Source organism: Passer montanus, unplaced genomic scaffold (assembly GCF_014805655.1).
Source record: "Passer montanus isolate IOZ18808 unplaced genomic scaffold, ASM1480565v1 scaffold1, whole genome shotgun sequence".
NCBI classification, from domain to species: Eukaryota; Metazoa; Chordata; class Aves; order Passeriformes; family Passeridae; genus Passer; species Passer montanus.
In genome coordinates this window covers 2,468,796-2,491,010 of record NW_024356504.1, presented here as the reverse complement: position 1 = coordinate 2,491,010, position 22,215 = coordinate 2,468,796, and the positions used below count along the sequence as shown (strand labels likewise).

At 39.7% G+C, this 22,215-nt stretch overlaps 1 protein-coding gene across 1 annotated transcript in view; it reads right to left on the bottom strand.

Moving 5' to 3' along the window:
• Positions 1-6,841: 6,841 nt before the first annotated feature.
• BMPR2 (bone morphogenetic protein receptor type 2) overlaps positions 6,842-22,215 on the bottom strand; it is a 99,495-nt gene continuing 84,121 nt past the window's right edge. Inside the window, exons 7-13 of the mRNA XM_039705182.1 lie at positions 19,707-19,821; positions 18,000-18,160; positions 16,736-16,883; positions 15,645-15,781; positions 11,935-12,107; positions 9,608-10,869; positions 6,842-7,938 (exon numbers count right to left, since the gene is read on the bottom strand). Coding sequence (XP_039561116.1) covers positions 7,688-7,938; positions 9,608-10,869; positions 11,935-12,107; positions 15,645-15,781; positions 16,736-16,883; positions 18,000-18,160; positions 19,707-19,821 — 2,247 coding nt within the window. The 3' untranslated portion in view covers positions 6,842-7,687. The remainder of the gene's footprint in view (positions 7,939-9,607; positions 10,870-11,934; positions 12,108-15,644; positions 15,782-16,735; positions 16,884-17,999; positions 18,161-19,706; positions 19,822-22,215) is intronic.

The following is a 22,215-nucleotide window of genomic DNA, read 5'->3' as shown; positions in this document are numbered from 1 at the left end:
TTTCTTTTTCTGTTTTTTCTGCATTTACACTCAGCAAGCAAAGTGTGACAAGAGGTCATGCAAGGCCTGCTGCTCTGAAATGTCTGCAGAACTGCGTTCAGCTCCAACACAAGCACCTGACCTGGCTGGCCAGTGAGAAAGGAGGCAGAAGGGAGCAGAGGCACTGCACTACCCCAGCAAGGGCATGCCCCAGATTCCCAGTGCTCAGCACCACCTGGGAACAAGGAGGGTGGAACCTGCTCATGCCAAAGTTGTCTGAAGTCCTATTCAGCCCTTAGTAATCAAGGAATTCCTTATCCTCCAAGCAACCAACCCACAAAGCTGCACGGGGGGGGTTTCCTCTTTCTCTCATTCCTGGAGCATGTTAATACTCATGGCCAGTAACGATATGAACCACCAAGAAAAGACCATGGTTTTTGTCATTAATATGATCTTTAATAAATGGAATAATGCACCATTTTTACAGCAAGCCTTTTCTCTCAGGCCTAAAGAATAGCCTTTTAAATGTTCTTATCCAATGTCTCTGTATCAATACAATCTCTTTATTTAGGTTTATATATAACAAAGCAATTCTTACAAGTATTCATAGAAAACTCTGTAGTGGCTTTAACAATGTCAGCTTTCATAGTGGCATCCACAGATGATTAAAAACCAAAAATTAGCTTTTTATTTCATACTCACACTGTTCCATGAAACACAACTTATACAGCATAGCAAGGGTATTGCGCAGCTTATACAAAAGAAATAACTGAAAGCAATTATTTATAAATTCATACATGATATTTCCTCAGCCATTTGAGAGGAAAACCAAAAATACCCGTTAACAAAAGGGTTCTGATGAGACTCCATATTCTAGGATTTCTCCCCCTCTTCCCCCAGAAAAGCTCGCTCAGAAAGTAGTGCTCCCTTTACAGTCTTTCATAAGGAAAATGGCAGTTTCACATCTTCTTACTTCAGCCTTTACAGAAGACCAAACCCTAGAAATTCATTCTTGCCATGTTTACTTTCCTCTTATACTGCATTTGGGGGGGGAAAATAATCAACAGCGATTGTAAAACATGATTCCAGCTTATATAAATGTGAATAGAGCACGCTTTCCTCTAGAGACAAAAAGCAGACAAGAAACATATACATACAAACCGTTTTAAATACGTTTCAACAGCGTGAAAGAGAGAGAAGAGTCACCAATCAGGAAATTCAAAGATGACAAATGAGTCAGCTGTAACTTGGACTTGCCTGTTTGTTCTTGTGACTTCTTACAAACTACAAAGACCAGAAACATTAACTATTTTCTGAATAAACAAGACTGAAGTGTGATACTTCATGATACAGTTCTGAAGCACAAAAAAGAAAGTGAATCAAGTGCTCTAGAAATAAACCTCACACATTTGCTGTCTTAAAAACAAGTGAATGGGCTGCAAAAGTGGAGGTTTGGGAGACCTTGGAACTAGAAGGTTACAAAGGCTAATTATTTCTGCTTTAAAATAGTTACCAGGTGAGATGCTGTGTCCCGATGGACACAGTCCAGTGATACATCTACAGAAGCCTGTAAGGACTGGGAAGAAATCCTTCCTTCCTGTGCTGTGGAAGCATGGTGTATACATTGAAGTTAACCAACTGGATGACTTGCAAATTCATACAATTGCTGATGATAACAGCAATAGGCTTTGAAAAATAGCTGATGATTACGCTATGAATTAGCATAACTCCAACTAGTTCCTGCTTATTATGCACACGTGTATATTAAACCACAGTGAAATAAACAGAAATGGCCATAAGAAGTAACTTGTATTAATAATGCACTGCTAACACAGACCTGCATGGAGCCCAGATGAACATTAAAGGGCCTTGGTGTAAATGAGGATTTATCTTGAACCCTTCCACTCCCACTCCCCCAGTGCAGTTCTGCTTCTCGACAAAGCCACAGCTGCCCTGTGCCGACCCAGCTCCACAGCCTGAATCCCCATCAGCAACATCCAGCACGGCTCAGGAGCCAGGGCTGCCCCTGCAGTCCCACATTCCCCATCAGCTTTCCTAGGGCTGATCCTCCCCAGAAACGATTAACAGCACAGCCAGCAGAACCCACCCCTCCTCTGCTCACAATCAAAGGCAGCCTCCTGCTGGATTCCAAGGGCACTGGGCTGTGAGCCCTGGAGGTGCCCGTTCCCTCAGAAACACAGGTGCTCAACATAACATCCATTTGGATTTGTAGGAGCACAAATCTGTTCTCGCAGAAATGGAAGTTCTGCCTCCAATTTCACTTCGTACAGAAGAAACCCCAAATGAGAAATCTGATTTGTTACTCTTTCACGTCAAAACTGAACCTACTTGGGGAATGGGTGAGATGAAAAAGGGATGCATTTCTATAGCTACAGTTTCATATGACAATATAGAAGCCTAAAATGTAATTTTAGGATTTAATGGACTAAAATACTATGTTTAAATGGCAACCACACATATAACTATAGCTACTACATAAAAAAGCCTTGTAAAATTATCATGTTTAAAGTGTTTTGGGTTATTTTTTGATCTTTGAGAGAGGTATCTTAAATTACTCAGCTTCAGATAAAGCTTGTCATGTGCATTCCCAGGTTTCTCTCTCTCATAAATCCATTCCACCCAAACAATCAGTGACAAGTCTGTCACGGGAGATCTTGAACTACTGGACTGTGTGTCACAGCCTGATCCCAGCTTTACTGTGATGCACTACAGACCATTTTAAAATGGCATATAAAAAAAACCCCCACATTACACTTTCTACCAGTGCTACCATCTGATGCTGTAACTCACAGAATTTAATCCTGGAACTTACACACAACATACATATGCATCTAAATACACACAGAGTTTACATAAAAATATATATATATATCTGGCTTCACTGCAATATGTATAGTTTTTTCACTGAAGAAAGGCTTGAGGTTGAACAAAAATTAGTAAGCACGTTTTAGAAATAAGGTTAAAATGGGTACTGGGAGACCAGACAAAGAAGTTAAAATAATCCCAATTTATGCAAAATATTAAGTTGTCCAGTCTATGATCTTTCAAAGACTGATCAATCCAATTTCAATTTACTTTGATGAGCTGCTACAAACCTTCCAATTAGACATCAGGTCATTTATATGCTACTGTGCTTGGCAATTATTATTTTTATGGCTTAAACCCAGCCTATTTCAGCAATGGGACCAGCCATCATTTTATACAAGTAAAAATTACAGCATAATTAATTTCTAATGTATAGACTAAATATGTCAATTTAAAAATTCTCCCTAATTAGGCAAGAAATGTCCACAGTAACATTTCAATGGCAGAATGGTTATGAACTTTTGTATTTTTCATTAAAGAAAATGCTAACCTGAAGTTCGACAGAGTAATGTTATATTAGTGGATATTTTTTAACATTTAAAAATAGAATATCATTAGAGCAAAATGCATGAAACACTGGAACTAGGGCATATACAATGTATACATATATATTTTTAAGTAAGTATTCCTTACTATTAAGTTTGGGGCCAATAATTTACTCCATACAATTAAAGAACTTCCTTATTCTTCTCTCTGAGGCAGGTAGGATTCCAGATTTCTTTTAGAGAAAGCTGACAGGTAGGAGGATGTGAACTTTCTGACATATTTATGGGATGGGAGTTTTTTGTTGCTTGTTTCCTGAAAACAGCATCTATCTTGCATTGTTTTGTGCCCAGTGCACTGAAAAAAATCAAAACGTGTTACCTTTGAAAATTAGGTAATTTTCAATATGAAAACTAGAGACAAACAAGTGACACTAAGAAAGCAAAACAAGAACAGAAATGTTGTTTCTGAAAATATTCTAATTATGACACTATCAGAAGGTTTTCTTTTAAATCAGCTGTGCAGCATAAGTGCATCTTGGAGTTTCAAGAAAGGCCTTGGTAATGCTAACTGGCTAGCATATCAAGCTGTAAAGCATTACAAGCAAATTCAGGGAAGTGCTGCAGATAATCTGACCTGTAAATTTCCATTTTAGAAGACTATGAGGCACGTCTGTTCAAAGGATTAGAATTCACAGTCAAAAACCATTTTATGTTGGTATCTCTATTTCAGGAAACAGAACAAGACAATGCATTAACATAAACAACTCTCCTGCCTTCTACTGCTAAGCCATTTTCTATACCCAGCAAGATTTTGGATTTTGTCTTATACAGACAAACAGCAAAACTGTTTGCTCTATCATTTTACTTGAATTCTCCATTATAAATTAGCATAACAAATATTCTACTATTGCCTATTTGACAGTGGCACAATTAATAGGTATTTACACTACCATTCTATTTTAATTTTGCTATATTTATCTTGTCTGCAATATACATGAGAAATTGATAGGAAATTATCAACTTCCATAATTTTCCTTTTTTTGAAAATCAAATAAGCAAAATCATATCTCACAAGGAAATAAATCACATTTGCTTTCCTTGTTTATTGTACAATATCAATTATCCCTGTGTTTGATTTGTAGAATTCTTTCTCCTACATGTATTTTGTTTGGTTAAGGATGATTCCCTGCAGCAAGAAAATTCAATATAATTTAACTTACAGAGATAGTATTCGATGGACACTGGATTATGTGCTGTGAGGAAAAAAAAGGCATTACTAAATTAAACATTAAAACAAACTGCTAATCTGATTTCACCTAGCTGTGCAGAATTACAGTACTTTGGTACCTACTTTAGAGTTTGCTTTGACTGACCTTTAAAAAAGAATAGATTTTATCTGTTTAATCTATAGGTAATTCCTGATAAAGTACATTTTTCTATCACGTTACAAATTATAGTTATCCGTGGTAGATTGCACAGCCAATCTTGCTACTAATTATAATTAATTCCAAAGGCCCTCCAGCAAGTAACAGAAGTAGACAAAGCAAAGCAAAAAGTATTGTTTAAGAATGTAGAAGAAAAATAATTAATTCCAAAGGCCCTCCAGCAAGTAACAGAAATAGACAAAGCAAAGCAAAGAAGTATTGTTTAAGAATGTAGAAGGAAAACTGCAGAACAACATCTTCATCTGGTATTAAAGTTATTTTGATTGCATTGATCACAAAAAAGTTGGATTTTTACAAAGGCATGGCCTGCAAAGAAAGGCTAAAAGACTGGTGCAATTCTGTCTCAGCAGAAAGAAGCAGCAGTCAGAGAAGCAATTTTTCTCTCCCCAGAGCAGTCTGACTTAGTAAGAGTCCTAAATATTGTTTTCAGCCCACATTCTGAAATGCTGATGGATGATACATGCAAGGCAAAGAAAAGTCATTGGGATAGGAGTGAAGAATAGAGTCCTCAACACCACAACCAGTGCTCACCAAAAAGCACCACCACACACTCCAAAGGAGCCTCACGGGGGCCACAGGAGAAGAGAGCCCAGTGAGCAATATGAATAGAATGCCAGAAACTCTGATTCAGGTCTTGAAACCCAGCTGAGCAACTGGCAGGTTTTCAACATCTGGGACGTGAGACTGCAGCAGATGGGAAGCCAGAGAGTGAATTAAAAGTCAAACCAGAAGAAGGCTGTGTTTTTAAAAAGGGGTGATATAACTGTATTATACAGGGGGAAAGCATAATTATGCCTCAGAGACAAGAGGTACTATTTGAACTGGTGCTTAAAGAACATAGGGAGCTCAAAATGTGCCTTGTGGCTTATATTCCTACAACTACACTTAACCAAAGTCTGCATTTATAGTGCTATCTCTCGGAGATATCTAGGAGGATCTAAGAAAAAATGTTAAGAAGCGCTACAAGAGAAAATCATAGCAATCAAGAACAAGCAAGGAATTTTGGGGAACAGCAAGAATCAGATGTAAGCAAGGCATGTATTAGATTAGCTGTATCAACAGACAGAGAAGAACAGCGTTGGCAAAGTTTACCTCAGGGGAAAAAATGGTAAAACGAAGGCAAGGAAACAAATGAGCTTAAAAGCAGAGCATCTGCTTCAGTCAGCTGAAAGGAGACAGGCTGGGGGAGGCAATTGTTTGCTGCCAGTATCCTGCCACAGGAGTCTGGCAGGCTGACTGAATTGATTTTCTTTCTTTGAACATCACCAGTTTTCAGATGACGTGATAAATCTTAGCTTGTTACCAAAGACGGATGTGTTATATATCCAAATAATTTTTACTGAAGTGTTTTCAACTGGAAAGAATGCTTCTCAGGTGGAAGGCTATTTCTTAGGTGGAAGGAGGTTCTAACTAATAAGAAAATTATTTTCTTTCAGTAGACAGTAAAACCAATGATTCCAGAAAAAGGAAGGGTTTACTTGAGATAGTGAATAAACGATTTATCTCAATACATATTACATTCACATTCACTGACTGCTAAAATCAATGTGCATACAAACTGAAAGAAGGGACTAAGCAGAAGGGAAGAAAAATCCCCAACCCTCCCCCACAAACACCCATGATTTTTAAAAGCATGCAATAAACTTTAACAAGATGAATGAGGGCCTCTAAGAACTCTGAAGGGAGGATGAGTTTCAGCTCAACTTGGCAACAACGATCAATTAGGATGCATCTACCTGCATAAGTAATCAGGCTCACTTTTACCCCATACTGTCTGTAAGGAGGTAAATCAGAAAAGACTTGTGACTCATCACAAAACTGTTTTGTGCCAAGTAAGATCGATTTTTTTTTTTCTCTGTGTAAACAAAATACGTTCACAACCTATCTTCACTCAAGCTTTTAAGTATGACAATTATTAATATTTCTGAATAAAATGTATTTTTCAATGTACATCATTAGTGATCTAAATAAGGTTTTATATAAATACAGGGAGTGAAACTGCACTCAAAATAAAATGGAAAAAATGGCTGACACTGTCTCCTTACATTTGTTCAACATTTTGTTACTCAGCTTCACAGGCTGGCATCTACTACTATAAAGGAAACACATTTTGATTAGGGAGGATCAAAAGAAAGGTACAGAGCTCAGATTCTTTTTTTTTGTTCCTTTTTTAAAGCCCTTTCAAGTTGGGGAAAATTCATGCACTGTCACCTCCGAGCACAATGTGATATTGGCAGCTGCTTCAAGCTGGCTACGATGTGCAAAGTTCACTGTCATGACTGGCTGACTGCTCAACTGTCAAGGAAAAATTAACAAATACAAAAATGGGAACATGTGGTAGTTTTAGAAACACACTTTTCAATAAAGCCTACTGTGAACTATAGACTATTGCACATTTCAACATGACACAAGGAAAATAAGGGGTTCAAAAGAGAATACACTTTGTAACATAGAAATATACAGACTAGCTTATGCACAGAAATCAAAACATGGTTACAAGACACCACTGCAGTCAAACCTGTCTTATAGTCTGCTTATGTTCTTAGTGACCTTAAGAAACTGGTCCAAACTGATTATCAGCAATACTTTTTTTTGTTACTTTTTTTAAAAAAATATTTTGAGACCACATCTTTGATACACATATATATATTCCGTGGTCAAAACAGACAGACTTAACTTTAGCGATACTAAATAAAAGTGCAAAAACGTTCAAAAAATAAAACAAAATAAAAAAATATGGAAGCATAAGCTAAAAATTTTCTGCATAGCTGAAATCTATTTAAAGCGAGTCCTTGGTAGGGGTTGCTGACAGGAGGAGAAAGCAGTTTTTTAAAATGTCTTCTGCATGTTTGTTTCAAATAATGCAAAACAAAGGTTGGCTTTTGAAGCGTTTCACAGGCAGTTCACCCCTGCGTCCTTAGAGACCATGGTGGTGGCAGTGCCCCCCTCTGCAAGGTACACAGCAGTGCTGGATTTGGGGGGCACTGCCTGCTCGCTGCCGTTGTTGTTGACCTCGCAGTGCAGCGGCTCCGTGGAGATGACCCACGTGGACGGACGCCACCGCTTCAGCGAGTACGGCGTCTTCACACGTTTCTTGATCTTCTCTCCTGAGCCTGATTTGCCATCCTGTGAGGAGTCACCTACTGAAGGTGAAAAAAACCAAACCAAAAACAGAACAGAAAATCGTATTATGATTATGAAGGTAAGATTAGACTGGAATCCAGGGCTGTTACTTATGTGAAACAGAAAAAAAGAACAAAATCTATAAACGCAGAAGCAACTGTGTGGCAGAGGCATGACAGGTGCATCAACTACAAAAGCTGCCACTAAAACAAGGGGTTAGATTCTGCTCTCTGTCAGAAATTACTTCAGTGAAGTAATTTGTGTTACCTGAATGCATATTGGCATCAAAGAGGAGAATCAGCATTTGACATTTATGGGGCTTTTGCAATCATAGTATCTTATGTTACCTGTAACGGGAGGTACAAAAGAACATTGCTACTACAGCAAAGGCAATGTTAGGTCCACTAATCCTACTCCACCTGGCAAAGCACTTCACCTGAAAACAAAATAGTCCATTCTCTGTTAAGACATTAAGTCAGAATTTGGAATGCTGGGCTTTAAAACTGGCAAAACCAACTTTTAGCTATGATAAAACTTCAGCAGTCAAAATCTGATTGTTAAAAAAACTTTACATAACCCCTTCTTTTAACTTAACCTTCAATTAAAGAAAGTCACTGCAATAATACTTTTTCTTCGTCTTGGTAAGATTTCAACTCACACCAACACATTAAGACAAAAATTAAGGTTTCTTACTAAAAAGGAAGGCTTAAACATTCAATTGCTGAATATTCAACTGCATTTCTTGAAAGGTATGTTCTTGTTTGGTTTTAAACCTTTTCTTTCCAAAGATGCCTGGCATCCCAGTTTACTCCACTAATATCACAGCATCTTCCTAAACACAGTCATGAGATTTACAAGCACCTGCCAAGACTACAATGACTTCTGGTAATACATTTTCTTTAAAAGGAAAGGTCTTAGGAGGTCTTTCCAATAGCTCAAAAAAGCTCAGATCCAGAGGATGTACCTAATTGAACTATAACTACATGATTACATTCTTACTGTAAAAAGGAGAGCCCCATTGTAACCTCTTAGACCTCTGGCCATAAAACTCTCAAGGAAGTTATTCTGAAAGAAACTATTAAAATAAATTCCATCTCTAATTACTCAGATTAATTTTTATGTACATGGCAACCTGATGAAGAATTGTTCTAATTGTTGGAGCTAGGACAGCAAAATAGAAAATGCCTGACCCTCCATTTAGGCTGGGCTAATACAGTAAAATCAGTTGCTTTAAAATCATGAAGCATATAAGTAGTTACTATAACAAATTATTTTTATCAATGCATCTTAAGAGACAGCTACTCTTAGAAGAATGAGGAAAAGTAACAAAAAAAAGATGTAAGATGCCCCTGCAGAAAAAAAAAAAGCACACTTTTCCAATATGCTTTGCGGCTACCAAAGGTAGGAGCCTTGCAAGGAATAATGAAAGTTAACCTAGAGTGGATGGAATAGAAAAGACAAATTTATTCTATGTATGTGGAAGGATGATAGTGATCTAATATACTGGAAATGATAGAGACAGGACTTTATCAAAAAGACTGAAATTGTGCTGAGGGAAATTACATTTATATGAGATTTAATAAGTATGCTTTGAGGAGAAACAGGAGATGGAAATTTCTATTCAAGCAGATATATGCAGTTATTAGGTAGAAAGGTGTCAGGGAAATGTTGAGCCCTGCAGGCACTTACACTGCATACTACTGCTATCCAAACTACTTGTGGCTGACAGATCCAGCGAATTGGGCCTCTGTGCTCTTCTGGTCTGGGTCTGGCCGGGATTCCTCACTACACTCTGGACACTGGCTGCAGCCGTGTCTGCACACGGATTGCTGTTGTTGTTGTTGGCGTTCGTCCGGCCGTTGTCCAGCGGTCGCTCCCTCCTGTCCACCAGGCGGTCCAGAACACCTTCGTCGTGGCCAACCTGCTGCTCCCGCCTCAGCAAGGGCTCGTGCTCGTCGGGACTGGAGTTGATGTTCAGCCGACTGTCCTCCCCACTGAACTGGTTCTGAAGCATTTCCTGGGCCCTCTGCGCTACCGAGCTGCTGGTCTGGCCAGAGGGCACCGTGCCATTGGCATACTGCGTTGTGCCAGCGTGAGAGTTTATGCCGTGGCTCCTCCCGGCCACTCCATTCATGGTGACCGTCACCACGTGAGGCTCTGCAGCATTGATAGTGTTCATCTTGGCAACGCCCGTTTCCACCTGCTTCAAGTTTGATTTGTGCTTGCCACCAAATTTTAACCGTGGCTCCTTTGCTGAATTTTTGGTGTTTAGAGGGAGGCTGGTAGGCCTCTTCGGAAGGTTCTGTTGCTTGGGTAGAGGATAGACCTGAGCAGATGGGACATCCGGAATCAAACACGCCTGACCGTTGGTAGCTTGTGTGAAGTCCTGCTGCCCTGTCACCTCTACTGCAAGTTTTATCAGTGGATAAAGCAAGCTGGAACTAGTGCTGCTCAGTGGATCTGGCCCACTAAACTGCTTAAGTGAATGTTCCATCAGATTCTCATCAGAGCTTTCTTTCAGGTTCTTATCCACTTCTTTTGGATCCAGTTTATTTGTCTCCAAGTCCTCCTCTGTTAGCTGCAGACAAACGGGGGTGGGCCCACCCGGCTGCATGACATTTGTAGTGTGTAAGTTTGTCTCATCCGAGTAAGGCATTTCGGATATGGTGGTCATGCCAGTGCTGGGAGTGAGGCCAGTTGTATTGGTGGTGGACAAACTGGTGACACTTGTCTCGGGACTAGGGATGCGAGCTTGTGCTTGCTGCCGCTCATAGTTAATGGAGTTTCTATTCTTCTCCCCTGAAGTCAATGGTGTAGTGGACATTGAATGTTCAGAAGAAATGTTCTTTACTATGCTGTCAGTGTGGTGGATTGAATCTTCAATGTAGGAAGAGGAAGAATAATCTGGATATGGCCTTATCTTTGATACACGTCTATGATGCGACAGATTCCTTTAAAAAAAATAAGTGATATTAAGATCATATATGTAAAAATCACCTCATACTATAATGCCTCTCATTTAAGAGAGCTGAGTGTCTTCTGTTCCTTTTAATGCATAAACTGAAGATAGATACAAACTGAGGTATTTAAGCAACTTACTTGAAAAGTGCTGGGGATAAGAAAATAGGTTTTACTAGGGCAAAATGATGGATGTTATTTCCTAGGAGAACAGTAATATTTTATTTGTCCAATATGCTGTTTGTCCAGTTGGCAAAGTACTGCTAAGGTTCTGCTCTAGATGCAGAGAAGTGATGCTGAAGAAGGTCAACAAAAATGCAACAGACTAAATCAAGAAAGTGATTCTGGGAAAATGTCACAAGGTCCTAACCCATGAAAACTCTACTATTTTGACAATTTAGGTATTTTATTATTTGAACATAATATTTTTTTATGACAATGAACAGTATCATATGCAGCAACATTATTCTGCTCTCAAATCTGGATTTCCAGAGTATACTATTAAGCACTGAAGTCAGTTCTGCAAATTCTCATTCCCTCTGGATCATATATAAGCAGAGAACATGCAGCACTTCTCTTGCTGCGGTCAGAGTAACAACGACTTAAACAATGGCCATGCAGTTTGTTAACTGAAAAACTAAGTTTTGAGACTCAGCAATTTCCTGAACTCATACTGACTGCAAATTCACAGGTTTTAGCAGAACACTTTAAACAGAAGTTTGATGCATCATTTAGCAAGTGTACTTAAAAGACAATTCACCTTGTCACTTCACATCATGGCGAGCCTGCTGAGACAGTTTGCCTAAGCTCAGTTTAAAAGGCCCCTCTGTGAGAAATACAGTTTTTATATATAAAAGGTGCCTGAATTCTGGGGACACACAGGAGATCTTAAGAACACAAGCAATTGGGATTATGCCATGCAATACCCATACGCAGACCAGGTCATGTAACACACATCACTTCATGGGTGCAGCAAGCTGTAGCTTCTGTCCTGGAGGGAGCTGAGCGCTGCACTGGGCATTTCCTGCTGACTAAACCCAAAGGTGTTCTCTTCTTACCTCTCATTTTGCATGGCAGTTGACATAGGATTGACTGTTGGGCTAACTGATTTATTCCTCTCCCAGATCATCATGAGCTCTGCCATTCTCTCCTCAGCACACTGTGCTGTTAGTCGAGCTTCTGCATCTTGATCCCAACAGTCTTCAATTGTTTCTTTAAGTGACCTCACAGCCTGCCAGAAGATAAAACCCCTTTTAGTTATTTTGCCTTTATACTGTGCTTGTAAGTCACTGTTTTATGGCAGCATTCTGCATGCCTGAAAACAGTCACAAGCTGGTGAAAGAGAGAAACAGAAGATACACAATTTGATTCAAAGCTAATTTAACCTAATACTAGCAATATGCTAGTATTGCTAATATCACCCCACATACACACAGCCACTGGGAAGACACTTAGGAAAAGCTACATTTACCAATGTCCATACAACTTTCAGCCAGCCCTCTGATGGATGCATGCTCTGCTCACTCTCCTTGCCTTGTGAGAGCTGTGTACTAAGGATTGCTGATATTCTGGAAATGCTGCCACGGTTATTCTCACAGTTCTGCTAATGGTCACTGCCTTGCTCCCCTGCACTGTATGCAAATATCAGCCATGCTCACTTCATCATCCTTGTCTTCCTGGGTACCACAGTGACATCCAAATGTCTCGTAAGTACCAATGAATTTGTCTGCATCATGGGAAGAGATTTTTGTTGCACTTGTTTTACAGGTGGAGAAACAGAAACACACACGTGTTCCTGGCAACATGCTGTGGGATGAACTGTACAGTCAGGATTAGAGCTCAAGACCTCCAAAACATGCTGGCATATGTTCAGGGAACTGGAGAGGAAACAACTGAAATTACGAGCACTGAATGCTTCTGTTTCCACTCTATCTGGAGCACAAAAGCCAGGCAGACATTTATGGGCCCCTGCTGCCAGCCTATGGCCACGGAGAGGATCTGGTTTGCCAGCACAGCTCACATCTACAGCCCAGCTTTAACCTCTCCAGATTGAGGACTGTGCAGAATCCCAGCTGGGCACTAAGGCATTCAGGGAGTCCTGCTGACTGTCTCTGTGCCAGAGCTGCCTTGTGCCCTTCTGGCAGTGGAAGCCAGGACCAGCTCTGAGTACAAGCCAAGAGCTCCTCGCCCACGGAGTGAGCTCCTGGCACTGCCTGCACCTGGCAATCACTGCTGCTGGGTGATGCAGCTCTGGCTGCACAGGTGGGGATGAGCTCCCCCACAAGCAAACCTTTCATCTCCCTTCCCACAGAGATCACAGGGGATAATCCAATACCATCCCCTTAGCTGAGGGACATGAGTCTAAAAACACTCTCAGAGACAACGACAAGATAGGGCACTGGATCCATTCTCTCTCCATAAAACACCTTCATTCAGCTTTTAGGACTTGATTTTGTCACCATTTAGACTACGTCAGTGGACACCCTAATCTCCTGCCTTTCCTCTTTGCAAGACTCTCTCTACAGGTTTCATCAGCAGCAAATTAAACCAGTGTTTAATTTAATACTGTCTGTCCTGTAGCAGGTCCTTTCCTTTTGATGTGTTAAGGATCATTAAAGGACACAGCAGTGGCTGTACAGACAGTTATCAACACTGGAGTTCTTCAGCATCACATTTACCACAATTATGTGCTTTCTATTAATTTCAGGCTGAAAGACAACTATGCTAAAATGAACTATTTACAAGTACTAGCACTCATCAAAAAGATAGAAGGGACCAGAAATCTGCATTATTCTATTATTCTGTTAATATCCCTTCAGTGCTGACCTCTGAAGTCAAGCGTGGCCCCACTTTGGCAAGTGAGACAAGAATGTACCAACATCTCAACACAGTTTAAAGCCTTTTAATTATTTTATGTACATCCTGTGCTCAGGCTGTTGCTTTATACTACGAAAAACAATACTGCTAATCAAGATCTGTAACATAACATAGATGCTTCCAGAAGCAGATTAAGACTGCATAGGTAATCACATTTGTATTTCTCAAATGAAAAGGACAAATGCATTTGTTTCATAGATGAAAAAGACAAATGCATTTGTTTCATAAATGCTGTTATAACACAACATAACAGCAGAGTTTTTAAATAATGGAAAAAAATTCTTTTATCCCATGCATTAGATGCAGGAGGTTAGGATGTGGGTCCAGAGTGAGGTTATCTGGAGCGTAATTTTCTACACTATCTGCTCTAGAGTTCTCATTCAGATATTATCCTAGACTGGCATAAGGTGGAGGAAATTGTTTGACACCTGTGATTATTCTTCTTTTCTCTTAAAGCAATGGTGTTGATAAATTCTTAGAGCTGGAGTTACCATCACCATTTTGATTATGCAGAAAAAAAAAATAGTAACACCACAAAGAATGTGCTAGGCATTTCAAATATGGGGATCATCTAATAATGCTGCAGTCTATCAGCTTGCTAGAACATAATTAACATTTAAAATGGCAGTCTGCAAAACAAAACAAACCTTGAATTGTTTTGCTTTTAACTGTCTTCAGAAACAGCTGTCAAGCTTGGTTCTTCCAACACTGCATTTGCCAACATGGCCATAGTTAAAACAGCTGTTGTTTGATTTCCTATATACTTTGGGCACTGATTTCTCTTTTTTCCTCTTCTCCCTTTGCCCCCGAGACTGGGTGGCCAAAAGCGTGTAATAATACACCTCTCTTGGAAGCCCTCAGCTCCGTTACAACATGTTTTACTGCAGAGCACCACTGAAAGCAGGTTCCTACACATTTACAGGACCAGCACCAGGTGAGGCCTTGGGCTCCTCCTTGTCTGCACAGTAGCTGCAAACTTGTCAACCACCAAAGTCTCTGAAGATTGAAGGGCATCATTTCAATACGGGAATAACAAGAAGTATCTTTCTAAATAACACCTAAACACGCCATTCAGCCGTGCAATTAAGCTGCATTACCTTGTATCAGGTGGAACCCAGTCACTGCTTGCATTGCACTCTGCTTGTAATAAAAGAGAAACAGCCCCCTCTAAGCCAAGGGGATTCACACTGCCTGAACTTTGCTGCAGATGAAAGCAAGCACAGACTCTCACCAGAGTTCAGCTGACTTGCTCTAACTTGTTGGCCCACAGCAGCAGGGTTCTAAGCCATAGCTACACTCACTCAAAACAACAAACAATATTATAATGTTTATAGTCCTGAAAAAAAATTGCAGATCAAATGAAGCCATATAAAATCTTTTATGTAGTTAAAATGAAATTATTTCTAGAAGCTTTAGCCCCTGCAAATCCTGAGGTCTATATAAGTTCAAAAAAGTTTATTACAATGTTTACCAATTTTAGTTTTGGAAGAGCATATTGATTTTTTGCCAGCTATTTTAGCTGGTATCCTAGTTCAGTTTTATTAGTTTATAAGATGCCAAAAGGCCAAGAATGGTTTCGTGTTTCTCATTCAGCACACAGAGAACACATGGGCACTTCATGCACAGACAATGTCTAAAGTTAATGTAACAGTTATCTTTGGTATATCATACTGCAGAATGCAACAACAACAACAATAATAGTATTTTTCCTTAAAAGAAATCTGGCTTTCATGTCAATAACTTTTAAAAATTGAATTCAGTATTTAAGGAGTCCATGCAGAAACATCCCTCAATCCTTAAATACTAACAAAGAGAAAGAAATTGCTTTTAAGAAATGAGTACACCCTAAAGCTGGTTAATACACTGTTTCTTTGAAAATATTCTCTCTCACCAGGCTGTTCTCCTTCCATGCTTCAGGGAATTTTGGTCTTTGCTTCTCTCTAGACACCAAGACTTGCATATCTTCAAAAGTGGGATGGTTTCCGACTTCAGTCTGGAAAGCCATCTGGTACTCTGGCACAGATTCCCCTGTTAGCAAAAGAAAGAAAGGGAAAAAAAAATCAATCACAGATTAAAAGGCAGAGCAAAGGCTTTCAGTTGATGAAAGGCATTATCAAAGTTGCTGTCTATCGAGATGTTCCCCACTTTCCCCAAAGTCTAACTTCCAAAAAAAGCTGAATTAACTGCAAATGAATTAAGGGCTGCTCAGCAACCTTTCAAAGCATAGCATCCTGAGACTTTCCTGGTTCAGTGGCACATTTGGAATGCCTTGGAGCCTGAAGACAAGACCTACTTTCTGTGAAATGCCACTGACTGATGATGTTCATGCACTTCATTCAGGAGGAAGCCCAGCAAGATTACAAGCATCTGCACACAAAGTACAGCTGTTTGACTGCAGAGAGTATGCTGAATTTTACATTCATTCTGTATGCTGTAGCTTGGGCAGAAGATGGTGGATGTGGCGCAATCTCACATGTAAATTTTACGTCTATTTCCTTTTTGTTCATGTTACAGGTAGGGAGGATTTCCCTGAATTTTCCAAGTCCTATCATAAATAAAAGTACAACTAACTAAAGGCTACATTAAGTCATAGCATTTTTTCATGGTGAAAAGTCTGAAAGACATTTTAAGCACTTCTATCAGTTCTCAGAACCGATACACACGCCTTTGCCATCAGCCTAACTCTCAGTGTTTTTAACCTCTGGACAATAATAAAAACAACAATGATAATGCTCAAATGCACTGAGCATGAGGCCTGCAAACCACCTGAACAGGTCGTGTGAGCCTTTGGGCAGGAAGCACAGCTCGCCCAGCTGCACCGTCCTGACCAGCACCGCCTCGAACACTAGATGGCACCGACTCAATGGCAGAAGCAACCGAGCAACTGCTTCCCTTCTCCACTTCCAAAAGCTCGGCTCTGGAGCAGCTTTGGTTGCTGGTGCCATTTCCTACTGTTACGGTTTCCTGCAGTTCTCTCCTTACCTGGGAAGAGGTCTGTGCATCTCATGAAGATCTCCCAGTAGATCAGGCCCAGCGCATACATATCTACTTGTTTCAAAGCAGATTCACAGTCCCTCAAGTTCACTGCTCCTTCAAGCACTTCTGGGGCCATGTAGCGGATCGTACCGACCTGGGAAAACATCACATCAACACTTCACGTCAGGAAGTCATCTCCAAATTCAACTGAGTTTTTTTGTGCCCTATTCTGCTTCGTATTCTCTACAGTTAAGGAAAACACAGATCATTCCTAATCAATGTCCTCAGTTTCTAGATTCTTACCAGTCTAGTCATAACAAAACCCTTCCCCTACTCTGTCACTGCTTTGTATGTACCAAAACAAAATGATTTTGTCCCTTACTTAATGTTCTCAAATGAAACATGATATAGCTGAAGTGTTTCTTTTTCCAAGTTGCTCTGTTAAATACCAAGGTATGTATCATAATGGAAGAGGATTCTGCTGAACAGGAAACTTATTCTCTATTTCTGGACTGTCAGCAAGGCTCCACCCTACAACCTCCATAGTCAAAGGTTATTAAGTCTTGGAAGATACCTATTAATTTTCACTAGCATCTGTTAGATAAGAGCACTTACTCATCAGTACTTCTAGGACAGTATTTTGTCAAAGGATTGCTCCACATCCCTGCATTTTAACCAGCAGTTTCCCTGTTTCTTTGTTCAGTATGGGAAGATGGAGATGGAGCTCTTCTGCACTAGGTATTTTCAATTTAGCACTTGCTTTCTAAGGGAGGGTGATTATCACTGTGTAGCGTGTTTTTTGAATGACATATAAACTTCTTCTGTAAAAGCACAGATAACAACTACACTGAACTATTAGGCACTCTTTAGGCACTATTTAAAACAGTCTCACTGTATTTCAGTAGCCTTTATTAGATGTCAAGCAGAGATGCAGAATGTGGTATGTCACCATTTCAGAAAAACTAACACCAAAATCAAAAATTAAAAACAAAGACTGTTTGGTCTTCAGTTAGCATTTGCAGTACAAAACCGAAGGGACCTGTACCACAGAATCACAGAGAACATGGCAACCAAACCTACCTTGTGTCTTCTCATATCTCACACAGACACTTCAGTCTTCCAATCTATCACCTTTCAAAATGGCAGGTTTGTGATGAGTACTTTGAGAAAAAAAACCAGTTTCTTCCTGTGGAGGCTTCAGCCACTTCTCACCCATACTGCAGTCATTTCCTAGAACCACCTGAACATTCATCCAACCATTTGTGCTCACCTCACTAATGGCAGCGTTGTCTTCCTCACCGGGTCGTACCAGTCTGTTGCCAGTTAACTTCATGGAGAGCCCAAAATCACTGATGACACACGTTCCATCATTCTTCACCAGCACATTGCGGCTGTTCAAGTCACGATGGGATATTGCAGGTTTGTAATGGTCTGTTTGGACACACAGAAGTGCTTGTTACTATTTGAACAATCCTGCTGTTTGGCAAAATGAGAGAACCTCGTTATGTCTGCTCAGCTATTATGAAAAGAGAATCAACTTATTTTTTAGAAAGCTAACATTTTTGCTTCTTTAAAATGAGCTCCAGAGGAAGCTATCTAGAGAAAACTGACTGGCATGCAGAGTTTCACTGTATCTATACGATATATTAGGCTGCTGTCATATACAGTTCTAATGTTCACCAACAGTCTTCTTCCCAAGGGATATTTCAGCACGACTTTGGCAGTGGAGACATTGTACACTGCCACAGCCCTAACAGCCATCCCAAACACTCTCTGCCACTTCCACACTCCTGCATCAAATTCAGTACCAGTTATTTACATTACAATTGGAAATAGCATTGGCACTTATTCAGAAGATATGCAGACAATATTATTCCAGAGAGTCTGAACATGTTCATCTTGCAAGGGATCTAACCTTTTCCAAAGAATAATCTCAGCTGTTCCTAGTTTTTATTTATTTTGTTAGTAAAGCAGCCAGCAGTACAGAGCTCATTTTAGTGCAGAATTTATTCTACTCCATGTGTTCCTTCCTAGCATTCACAGACTCTGGCTGTCTCTCTTTTATGATGGAAAGCTTACACATTTTCTGGTTGCTAATGGACACACCTGTCTGCACATCTCAAAAAGATGAAGTTAAGATGATAGCTGCAGTTTCAATGGCACATAGGAATACTGATTTGGGTATTTTCAGCACTTTTATTAGCAGCTTTAGTTGTCATTCTTTGCTAATGCTCATGCTTAACATTTGAGATATATAGTTTGGAATTTTAATCCAAACATTAGCACCTTAATGCAGATGTAATGAAACCAGCCTTTTATTTACTGCCAAAACCCTAACATTTCAGTGCCAGGCCATATTCTGCAGCCTGATATTACAGAGATCTCAGAATATCTACTTTATAATTATGATACTTCAGCTGCTGAAATACTGGGTGAAGCATGCACACAGAGATAGAAAGATCCCAATCAGTACATTGTCACAGCCAGTACTCTAATATAAAGTACCAGAAGTCCAGCAGCATTGTTTGTACTAGGCCCAAACTCTCCAACAAAAATCCAGAGACATGATAAATAAAACTACAGTGGGGTTAGAAGATTTAATTTGATAGCATGCAGTTCACACACAAACTAAAATTGCTTTGGTGATTTGTTTCTGAACTGCAAAAACAGACACAACACCTCATCTGTTTACCCTGTGCCAGAGAGGCAGGCAGTGCTCGAGCTCTTCAGAAATCTGTTGCCATGATACAGCAGCACTGCACAGCTCTGCCTCCTCCTGCCTCTCCCACCCCGGACTCAGCGCTGTCACACAAGGGCCACAGAGCCCACAGCACAGCCTCGTTCCAAAGCAGGGAACAGAGCAATCTCTATTCGCATTCATCAATTCCTACTCACTGTAGGATAAATAAAGGCTGGAATGTACTACCTGACAGAAATAAGAATATACTGAGATCTTTGCATCCCTTCCTGGCCTTACCTCCTCGAGGCAGCTCCGTGTGCAGGTACGCCAAGCCCCGAGTTATGGAGTGAGCCAAACGACAGGAGCTCACCCAGTCACTTGTGTGGAGACTCAAATATTTGCACAAAGAACCCTAAAAAGAACCAAAAAAAAAAGACAAAACAAAAAACATGGATTAAAATCATTGTCCAGTAGAATAACTCAAAATCTTTTGGAGACTCAGTTTTATCCACTGCTTATAACCTGTAATGCTTATGTGTTTGCCCACATGTTTTAAAACACAATATTTGACTGAAGTTTCATTCAATTCCAGAGCTGCCGTTTCTCTAAAGTGGAATAGGAATTTTATCACAGAATAATAGGGACTGCCTCTAGAAAAAAATTATATTAAAGTGTTGTTGTAGAACAGAATAAAGGTAACTGCAGACATAACAGCCCAGGTTTCTAAAATGTGGGCTTTAGACCATTATCACCTACAGAATACTCAACATGTCTCACAGATCTTGCTATAATCTATTTATGTGTCAAAACAAAAACACCCCAAAGGCAATTCCAAACAGGAGTGAGTTCACATGCACTGAAAAAACATGGAAAAAAATAATGGCATGTTCCCCTTTTCTTGAAAGTGAAGTTAGATGTGTAAAATGGGGGATCTTCTAATGATTTGTCATGAAATCTCTAAGAAAACCAGAAGGAAGTGTGCCCACTATGATACTGAGATATTCCAGAAACTGAGACTGCTATCCAAAACAAAGCCAGACACTGCAAACTGTGACACCTTCGATGCACAGTCCCCAATGACAATATATTTATTTCAAACAAACTAAATCCTCCAGCGTAAAGTACAAGTAATCTGCTTCCTAACAGGAATTTCACATTTTTCCTTGTTTTTTACAACTTTTTAAGGAATATGAGCCTTCTTATTAGCTTCCAAATGTCATCAGCTTGGTTTTTTTTCTTGGCTTAGTGGGTTGAGATTCCAACCCATTCTAATGGAGGCCACAGGACTGTTGTCATGAGGCAACTGGGAAATATTCACTGTATTAAACCAGCTTCAAGATCTTTCTGCTGCAAAGCCTGCCCATCACCTGTTTTTTAAGCTAGCTGAAGGCTGTGATTTTATGCTTTTAGTGAAGTTAAAATGATAACCAGGAAAAGTTTTAGTCAATATTTAGAGAGAGATATATTTGTATTAAGACTATCTTGTCAGAGTTATGGGTTACACGTTAAAGTGGGGATATTTGTTCTGACTATAACTTTTGATAAAAGTGATATTTTTTAACAAGCAGAGATTCTATTTGTGTTTTAGAACAATTTTTCTGTTGTTTAAAGAGACAAGAGTGTCTGACTACTGGGGTGATAATTCTGTGGCTATTATGTATTTCCTACTATGCCATGCCTCCCAGCTGATCCCTTACTGACCTACTCCACCTCAGAGTCCCATCAGAACAGCATGTTGATTGATAAATGCACATGCCATTCCTTTTACTTGTCTACTTCCTTCATTCTGAAGGCATGTTTGGATAAAAACACAACCTGGGTTAAACCTATCTGTCTTGCTTTCACCAAGGTAACACCAAGAACAATTTTCTGTGTAAAAATGCCCTGGCTTGTGTGTTCTTATTTTCAGGAAGGAAAGTATTATGAGGGAGAACGACGTTTTGGATGGGGAATATTTCATCTGCACATCTTGTATTGGTTAGTCCTTATTGAAATCAGATTTATGGCTCCAGTTTGAACACTGGAATTCCCTTCTAGTAGGGCTGCCACAGCAGGCTTCCTTTTCTGCTGTTAACTCCACATATAACAGAACATCTGCTCACTGAAATACAGATCACACTGTGCATTAATTACACCTGCTGTGCACTTTTTCCAATGACTTCCAAACAACCAGTGGATTGATTTCAGCCTAATCTTGCTGTTCTTAATACCACATTAGGAAGGAATCTGATAATATGAAGTCATAAGCTTCATCTGTAGATTTAATCAGGTCATTAACAGAGCCTGTTTACAAAAGCAACAAGACACAATTTTCAATCAAATTACGTTCCAACTGAAAATCCTTTCATTCAAGAAAACAGCACAGATCATCTGTGAAGACAGTTATGCTGTGCATCTTAGGAGCAGAATACTCACTTGATTTTACTCAACTTTCATTCTATTACATGAAAATATATCAGTTTTGTCAGAATCAAATGCTTTGCCACTGTCCATCTGGTATGGGCACAACTGACCTTTTTCATGGTCGCTTCCAGTTTCTGCAATCTCAGATGCCTGTCTTACAAGCTGACATGATTGAGTGTGTTCTCACTTAAAACTTTCAGTTAAGACACTTTTTATATTTGTGCTTTGCTGCCTTAAGTTTGTATATAGCGTATATGTGTGTAAATACATACCTATGTTTAAGGTATGTATTTACATGGGTGCATTTAACTTGCAATACAAGCATATTCACAGAGCCTAAAAAACCCTAAGACAAGCCATCATTACTGCTACATAGCACTGTTCTGCTCCTTTTTGCTATTCA